We start from the raw sequence: 9,074 nt of genomic DNA, 5'->3' as shown, positions 1-9,074 counted from the left end.
TCAGTCTCTCAAGTAGCTGGGACTACGGATGCTCGCAACCACGCCTGACTAATTTTTGTAATTTTTGTACAGATGAGGGTTCTCCATATTGCCCAGGCTGGTCTTGAACTCCTGAGCTCAAGTGATCCACTTGCCTTGGCCACCCAAAGTGCTGGGATTATAGGCGTGAACCACCACACCTGGCCTATTAACAGATTTTAAACACAGAAAGGCCATGCCAAGATTTTGTTGTTAGTAGAGGCAACAAGAGAAGTGGATTGGAGGTGGGTGAGACTGGAAACAGACCAGTTCGAGGTAAAAAGGAGAGAGGTGAGAAGAGTCCAAAGAGGCTTAGGCTCTTAGCCCTGGAACCCATCCACTTATCTACACCCATAGCAAGCATGGCACGATCTCAGCTCACTGTAACCTCCACCTCTGGGGTTTAAGCAATTTTCCTGCCTCAGACTTTTGAGTAGCTGGGATTACGGGTGCCCACCACCACACCTGGCTAATTTTTGTACTTTTAGTAGAAACGAGGTTTTGCCATAGTAAGGATGTAGATGAGTAGATGGGTTCCAGAGGTAAGAGACACAGTCTGTGAGGTGGGATAATTGGATGTGGGGATGAGGAATTTCCCCATATTGGCAGAGATGACAAGGAGAGGGGCTTAGCAATGTAAGCCAGTGGCATTTGGGGGAAGGAGGCCTGAAGCTGACTCACCTTCCCCACTCTCCTGCCTGTTTCACTGTCTTATTTGGTGCCATGTTTTTCAAGGTCCTCCTGGTGATTCTCATGGACTCTAAAGTTTTAGAACCACCACTATAGAGCAATGAAATCTTTTATTTTTTTGAGATGGAGTCTTGCTGTGTTGCCAGGCTGGATCACCATGGTGCCGTCTAGGCTCACTGCAACCTCTGTCTCCCAGGTTCAAGTGATTCTCCTGCCTCAACCTTCTGAGTAGTTGGGACTACAGGTGCCCACCACTACGCACGGCTAACTTTGTATTTCTAGTAGAGACAGGGTTTCACCATGTTGGCCAGGATGGTCTTGATCTCTTGACCTCATGATCCACCCGCCTTGGCCTCCCAACGTGCTGAGATTACAGGCGTAAGCCACCATGCCCGGCTGAGCGATGAAATCTTACAGAGGCAGAACGCGCAATGCTGGGTTCCACCCCACAGTCAGTGCTTCCGAGGCTCTGGAATGAGGCCCAGCCTGTGAGTTCTAACAGGTTCCCGGGAGACACTGCTGCTGCTGGCCTACAGACCAGGCTCTAGGATGCACTGCTCTCCTGCTACAGTGACGTTTGCCACTTCCTTCCGAAAACTCTCCTTCCCTGGCATCCTGTGCCATCATTTTCCCACAGTCCCACCCTTTACACTGATAAAACGCTGGGGCAAGAATCCAGACATAGCCCACATCCGCTATGTGTAAAATTTTGAAGTTTATAGATAAAACTAACAATCTCCTTGGAGTTTCACGCTGAAACATAACAGCTTGAGAAGTGGGCCCCAGCCCTGCAAACCCTTCTTCTCTTCCTACCAGTGTCAATGGCATGTGAACCAGAGCAACTCCACCTTGCATGGGAACTGGGCAAAATGAGGCTGAGATCTACTGGGCTACATTCCCAGATGGTTAAGGCATTCTAAGTCACAGGGTGAGATAGAGGTCAGCACAAAATACAGTTATAAAGACCTTGCTGATCAAACAGGTTGCAGTAAAGAAGCCGACCAAAACCCACCAAAATCAAGATGGCGACGAGAGTGATCTCTGGTTGTCCTCACCGCTACACTCCCACCAGCGCCATGACAGTTTACAGATGCCATAGCAATGTCAGGAAGTTACCCTATATGATCTAAAAAGGCGAGGCATGAATAATCCAGTCCTTGTTTAGCTTATTATCAAGAAATAACCATAAAAATAAGCAACCAGCAGCCTTAGGGGCTGCTCTGTCTATGGAATATCCATTCTTATTATTCCTTACTTTCTTTTTTTTTTTTTAAACAGAACCTTGCTCTGTCACCCAGGCTAGAGTATAGTGGTGTGATCTCGGCTCACTGCAACCTCCCCCTCCAGGTTCAAGTGATTATTCTCCTGCCTCAGCCTCCCAAGTAGCTGGGATTATAGGTGCCCACCACCATGCCCAGCTGATTTTTGTATTTTTAGTAGACATGGGGTTTCACCATGTTGGCCAGGCTGGTCTTGAGCTCCTGACCTCATGATCCACCTGCCTCAGCCTCCCAAAGTGCTGGGATTACAGGCACGAGCCACAGCGCCCAGCCTAGTCCTTTACTTTCTTAATAAACTTGCTTTCACTTTACTCTGCAGACTCAACCTAAATTCTTTCTTGTGTGAGATCCAAGAACCTTGCGATCTGGATCGGGACCCCTTTCCTGTAACACCGGGGCTGAGTTCTGTGCGGCCTTTGCTGGCTTCTCTCCCAAGTGTGGTGATACCCCAGGCTGCTGTCTGAACTCCCTTCACTCACTCAACCCTCCAACCACACTGAACGGTCACTCCTTGGAATGACAACCAGAGACAGAGGCCCATGCAGGTCTCTGAAGCAGGCTCAGGGCTGTCTGGGTAAAACATCCCAGGGTCCCAGGACCTAGATCTTTGACCACATGGAGCTGCCCAGGATCCAGATGGATACATCCCCTTAACCCTGGGACTGGTCACCCCAAGGGGAGGGGTGCAGCTGGAAGTGGAGAGCTGGGCCCCTCAAAGGGCAGGCCCAGACCAGGGGGTCCTCTTGCCTCAGGCTAAGGCCAGTTCTGCCTTCTGACCCACCCTGGCTGCTCCTGCTTGGCTCCTGTCTTTGGCTTCTCATCTCCACCTCAGCTGCTTGACCCGCAAATGTTTGTGCTCCCCAGGGTTCTGGCCTTTTGCACCAGAAGTTCTTAATTTGGAGGAGTGTCTGTAGATGGGCTTCAGGAGAACAGGTGTATCCACTGAAATGGTACATATAAGCTTGAGTGTATGGGTGTGCCTTTTTCTGGGAGAAAAAACCCTCATCACTTTCATTATATTCTTTTTTTTTTTTTTAGACAGAATTTTGCTCTTGTTGCCCAGGCTGGAGTGCAATGGCATGATCTCAGCTCACTGCAACCTCCACCTCCAGGGTTCAAGCGATTCTCCTGCCTCAGCCTCCCAAGTAGCTGTGATTACTAGCATTTGCCACCATGCCTGGCTAATTTTTGTATTTTTTAGTAGAGATGGGGTTTCACCATGTTGGCCAGAGAGGTCTCGAACTCCTCACCTCAGGTGATCTGCCCACCTTGGCCTCCCAAAGTGCTGGGATTACAGACATTAGCCACCGTGCCTAGCCCACTTTTATTATATTAAAGGGCTATGTGATAAACACTCTCCCACCACAAAAAAAAAAAAAGGTTAAGGACCACTGCAATATGGGCTCTTTGCTTTAGATTTCATTTTAGATATATGTTGATGACTCTCAGAGCTGTTCTTGGTTTGTATTCTAAGGAGAGTACAGGCCCCTCCTTAGAACCCTAGATCTGGAGACCAAGCTGGCTACTGTGCCTTTCTTAATCAGTATCCCACATACATCTATTGTGAAATAGAAAACTAAATCTATCTTCTCCCCTAAACCTGTTCCATTCTTCCTGTGTCTCCTACTTCAGTGCACAGCTTCAAAAACTGCCCTCTTGTATAAAACAGAAACCTAACAGTCACCCTAAACCTGCCTCCCCACTCCTCTCTGCTCCCTTCTTCTTAATAACTCCACATTCAATGGATTTTTAAAAAATCTATTTCCTTAATTGTTTCCCCAAATCATGTCCACTTCTTTTCTCAAAGCCACCACTACACTAATTCCAATAAGAAGTGCTTGATTCCTCATTTAAGGAAGATTTGAGGGCTTCGATTGGTTCTGTTCCCAACCCCTTGCCTGAAACTGGATGCAAAGAGGACCTGGAAGGTGAAGGTGAGGAAAAGAACTTCAAGGCATTTCTGCATAATGGCTAAGAGTAAATCTATGACTAACCTTTTTTTAAAATAACCAGATGTAGCGATGCATTGAAACACACTTCTTCAATTTGATTACTAGAGTTCCTCCATTACTATGAATTTTTAACACTAGTGCTCTCAGAAATGGTATTGTTGCTATTCCTGAGCCAATATAATAGGTTTAAATAATAGGGCTGAGCTCATAAATGGAGCATTAATACTCCATTAGGACACAGAAAAACGTCAGTGTGGATGGCATCAGGACTGTTTAACTTCAGTCTTCCTAAAGTCGATTTTAATTGTTCTGAAATGAAAGTAGGTAGTGGATAGCGATATGATCTTCTACGAAAGGGGATTATTCGTGGGGGGACTGTAATGCCTGAACAGTGTCTGCAAGGAGGAAAAGACTTAAAGCGGTCATTTGGTCCATCAAAGTGTCTTCTGCTATCAACCCCTTGAAACTATGTAAAAGCTAAATGTCATTCTGCATTTAGAAACTATGTTCTTAGTATTATGCACAAACACTATTTTTTAGAATGTAAATACATAAAGAGGCCTGCATTTTACTGGAAAAAAAATTCTGTGAAAGATATGGATGGTCTCCTGCTAAGTTCTCTTCACCTCGATGCCCCTTGGAAGTCCCAATATTTATGGACCAGGAATTACTCGAGAAATGGTGGTTTCAGTGTCGAAGGATGTCTTCCACCCTTTCCCTCATTGCCCAGATGGTGAAGGGGAAACTCACAGAGGTAAGTCACTTACCCAAGGTCAGACTGGGTAAAAGTGGACCGGATCTGTTTTGTCTTGTCTCCCATGTCAGCCGGACACAAGGCCGACAAAGTAACAGTGGGTTCCAGAGTGTCAGGAGTTGAGGTCAGGCCGCAGGAAAATACTGGATGGGACGACCTAAACTTCCTGGCACCAGGGTGCGCCAGACGCTCTAAAAAGAGGACTAAGGCTTCTAGCGACAGGAAGTTCCCTTGCCCCCAACAAAGAGGGCGCTCGATGACGTAAACCAATCCGATTGCTTTGCGCGAGGGCCTTGGTTTGCTAACGTAGCCAATCAGTGCGGCCCCACAGCCACGTGCGTCTGACGTCAAGGCTGGGACGGAATCCGTTTGGAATTTTGGCGGGTTCAGCTGTGGACCAGGAAGACATCCCGGCGCCGGGTGAGGAGTGCAGGCCCAGGCCGTACGGGTGACCCTTGGGCGGTGGGGCTGGGGCTGCCTCGAGCGTCTGTGAGCGGTTGCAAGGGGTCCGAGGGCGGGAGACGCGGGGTGCCGGGGGCTCGGGCGGGCTCGATCTGGATCTGGCGGCAGCTCGAGACCGCCCGGGGCTGGCACGGCCAGTCCGGGAGCTGGGAGTTGCCGGACCATCTACTAAGGAACCGAGTTCTTCCTTTTAAAATCAGCCTCTTTTTATTTTGAGACGGAGTCTTGCTCTGTCATCCAGGCTAGAGTGCAATAGCTCGATCTCGGCTCACTGCAACCTCCGGCTCCCGGGTTCAAGCGATTTTCCTGCCTCAGCCTCCCGAGTAGCTGGGATTACAGGCATGCGCCACCACGCCTGGCTACTTTTGTATTTTTAGTAGAGATGGGGTTTCTCCATGTTGGTCAGGCTGGTCTCGAACTCCCGACCCAAGGTTATCCGCCCGCCTCGGCCTCCCAAAGTGCTGGGATCGCAGGCATGAGCCACTGCCCCTGGCCAAAAGCAGCCTTTTAAGTGCTTGCCAAGTGCCTGCTGCCTGAGCTTTCTTTTATTCATTCATTCATCGTTTTCTCGTATTCATGGCTTGCTAATGATTATTGAACGCCGACCACGTGCAGGGCTCGGATCGCATTTCCGCCACCTTCACGGCTCTTCCACTTTAAGGGGACGGGCAGGTAACAAACAAGTGCTCGACAGTGGATGACTCAGGGTGGTCAGGAAAGGCTCAGAAAGATGGATAAGTGGAAACCGAGAAGAAGCCTAGGGGGAGCTTTTGGACAGAGCCTGAGGCCTCAAAGCAGCTATTGTGTTCCAGAAGTTGGAAGCGGGCTGGCCTGGCTGGAACATCGTTTGGGATGTCGAGGATGGATAGAGTTGGACGTGGTGGATTGTGGAAAAGATGAGGGAGTAGAAAGCTTGGACAGGGAGAGAGAATATGAATCATTGCATTGCAGGCTTTGTACGTTTTGTTCTAAGGGCAATGAAAAATCATTAAAGGATTTCAATTAAAGGACTCCCATGGTCTGATTATGTTCTTAAAAGGTTACTAAGGAAAGGGAAGATTACTGTGACTGTTGTTTGGAGATGAGATTGCAGGGGAACAAAGAGACCAGCATTGAAAGCTAACACAGTCATCCCGGTGAAAGATTGATGGTGGCTTGGCCTAGGGTTCTGGCAGTGAAGTTGCAGAGAAGTGGAAGATTTGAGCAATATTCTGGAGATGGAACCACAGTACTTGTCAATGGCCCTGGATTTGAAGGCAAAGAAGGGTGCACAGTTTCATTTTGGGGGAAGGCAAGGCTGGTTATATAGACTTGAACAAGACAGTTTGCTCTTCATCCTCGGGAAGCTTACTGTCCAATAGATCGCCCAGTAGATAGCACGATGTGTGATGCATGAGGGGTCCGTGGAAATATTTGTTGAATGTATTTTTAAAAAGCACTTTTGGGAAGCCAAGACAGATGGATCACTGGAGGGCAAGAGTTCAAGACCAGCCTGGGCAACATGGTGAAACCCTGTCTCTACAAAAAATATAAAAATTGGCCGGGCGCGGTGGCTCACGCCTGTAATCCCAGCACTTTGGGAGGCCGAGGCAGGTGGATCACAAGGTCAAGGGATCGAGACCATCTGGTCAACATGGTGAAACCCCGTCTCTACTAAAAATACAAAAAATTAGCTGGGCATGGTGGCGCGTGCCTGTAATCTCAGCTACTCAGGAGGCTGAGGCAGGAGAATTGCCTGAACCCAGGAGGCGGAGGTTGCGGTGAGCCGAGATCGTGCCATTGCACTCCAGCCTGGGTAATAAGAGTGAAACTCCGTCTCAAAAAAAAAAAAAAATAAAATAAAATAAAAATAAAAATTAGCCGGTGTGGTAGTGCATGCTTGTAATCCCAACTACTTGGGAGGCTGAGGCAGGAGACTTTCTGGAACCCGGGAGGCAGGGGTTGCAGTGAGCCAAGATCACACCGTTGCACTCCAGCCTGGGCAACAGAACAAGATCCTGTCTAAAAAAAAAAAAAGAAAAGAAAGCACCATAGTCACCAGGATTAGTTACTTTACATTGAACTTACCAAAGAGCATATGTCAGTTAAATAAGAGCCTAGAAAAATGTATGCTCTTTACTTGCAGTTTAAAAACTCGTCTTTTTTTTTTTTTTTTTTTTTTTTTTGATACGGAATTTCGCTCTTGTTACCCAGGCTGGAGTGCAATGGCGCGATCTTGGCTCACCGCAACCTCCGCCTCTTGGGTTCAGGCAATTCTCCTACCTCAGCCTCCTGAGTAGCTGGGACTACAGGCTGCGCCACCATGCCCAGCTAATTTTTTTGTATTTTTAGTAGGGACGGGGTTTCACCATGTTGACCAGGATGGTCTCAATCTCTTGACCTTGTGATCCACCCGCCTCAGCCTCCCAAAGTTCTGGGATTATAGGCGTGAGCCACCGCGCTCGGCCATAACTCGTCTTAAATGAAAAGAAAAGAGAAGTGCACAGAGTGATACAACTTTGTCTTAATTAGCTATGCTGTTTCTCAGTGCTTCCTTGACTAGTATTGAATCAAAATCGTGATTGTCACTAAGGCGGCAACTAAGTAGAATCACACAGTAAGCTGCTGTGGATAATGTAGATGTCAGATGAGTTACAGTGAATAAAATGAAAGATTACCTTAATTTAGATCAGCCCCAATAATTCATGTGTATGTGTAATTTTTTAAAAAGAGACAAGGTCTTGCTATGTGACCAGGCTGGTCTCAAACTTCTGGCCTCAAGTGATGCACCCACCTTAGCTTCCCGAACTGCTGGGATTACAGGCATTGAGCCACTGTGCCCAGCCAACCCCAATAGTTCTTCCTCATAATTTATCTCATCCATGTAATCTATATGATACAAATGGCTCTGCATCTCAATGAGTTTCTGTAATCTTAAAGACAAGTAAAAGTGAACTGCTTACATCCAAGGAGGGAGATGGCATTGGCGATGTGGGGACAGGAGGTGAGAAATGGTCAATTCTGGACGAATTCTGAGGTTAGAGCCCATAGGACTGGTAGGATTCTGGGTTTGTTGGGTGTGTGTTGTAAGAGAAAGAGAAAAACTGAAAGTGACATTTCTAATGTTGATTTCACACAGCCAAGATTCTACATTGCTTTTCTCCTGGGCACCTGAACCTCCTTTGAAGTTTCCTGTCACAACTGTCCTCTTGACAGCATGGATGGTAAGGCCTAGCAGTTTTCTGTTTCTCTGTTTCAAGGAAAATTACCCTTTTGTCCATGGACTTGTTACTTATTCTACTTGTAAAATAGTGAAAATGCTCCCCAACCCTCAGGTATCGTCTTCATGGTTCTGAAGCAATCTCACATCTCACCTAGATCACTGAATGTTACTTGTTATTAGATGAGATTCCTTCTGGCAACAGTGATTGTCTTTCATAATTACAATAGCTGGCAAGGTGTATAGGGGGCCAAGAACTGCTCCATGATCCACACGTTAACTGATTTAGTCCTCGGGCAAACATATTTTATAGGCAGGAAGATAGGGATGTTTAGTAACTTGTCATGGTTCAAGCTGGCAGAGCAGGGCTTTGAACCAGGCAGTCTGACTTCAGAGTTTACATTTGATAATGAAATCTGTTGAAGTGATTTAGTCTAGCTCTGACGCTTTGACCTTAGTTTTTATTAATATAATCCTTTCTAATTTTGTTCATTTTGCAAGGGTGTGTACAAAATGTTTACCTTGAAAAGAGAAGCTGCTAATTAACAATCATCTAAAATGATTGTGCTGGGCCAGGTTCAGTGGCTCATGCCTGTAATCTCAGCATTTTGGGAGACTGGGGTGAGAGGATTGCTTGAGTCCAGGAGTTCAAGACCAGCCTGGGCAATAGAGTCAAACCTCATTGCTATTTTTTAAAAATTAAAGTGATTGTTGTGGTT

At 46.9% G+C, this 9,074-nt stretch overlaps 1 protein-coding gene across 3 annotated transcripts in view; it reads left to right on the top strand.

Annotated features, from left to right (window-relative positions):
* The first annotated feature begins 5,040 nt into the window (after positions 1 to 5,040).
* The window catches only part of MCM10 (minichromosome maintenance 10 replication initiation factor), a 40,514-nt gene continuing 36,480 nt past the window's right edge, over positions 5,041 to 9,074 (top strand). For 2 of the 3 annotated variants that reach the window (XM_012456006.3, XM_012456005.3), the window contains exons 1-2: positions 5,041 to 5,114; positions 8,275 to 8,359. In XM_012456006.3, coding sequence (XP_012311429.2) covers positions 8,353 to 8,359 — 7 coding nt within the window. In that variant the 5' untranslated portion in view covers positions 5,041 to 5,114; positions 8,275 to 8,352. Of the gene's footprint in view, positions 5,115 to 7,693; positions 8,360 to 9,074 lie in introns of those variants that run through there. The other variant, XM_064368427.1, reaches the window with a different exon arrangement.

This window comes from Aotus nancymaae, unplaced genomic scaffold, assembly GCF_030222135.1.
Source record: "Aotus nancymaae isolate 86718 unplaced genomic scaffold, 86718_ANA_hifiasm-v0.15.2.pri h1tg000077l, whole genome shotgun sequence".
Classification (NCBI taxonomy): Eukaryota; Metazoa; Chordata; class Mammalia; order Primates; family Aotidae; genus Aotus; species Aotus nancymaae.
Note: the sequence above shows the minus strand (reverse complement) of the source record. Positions and strands in the feature narration are given on the sequence as shown.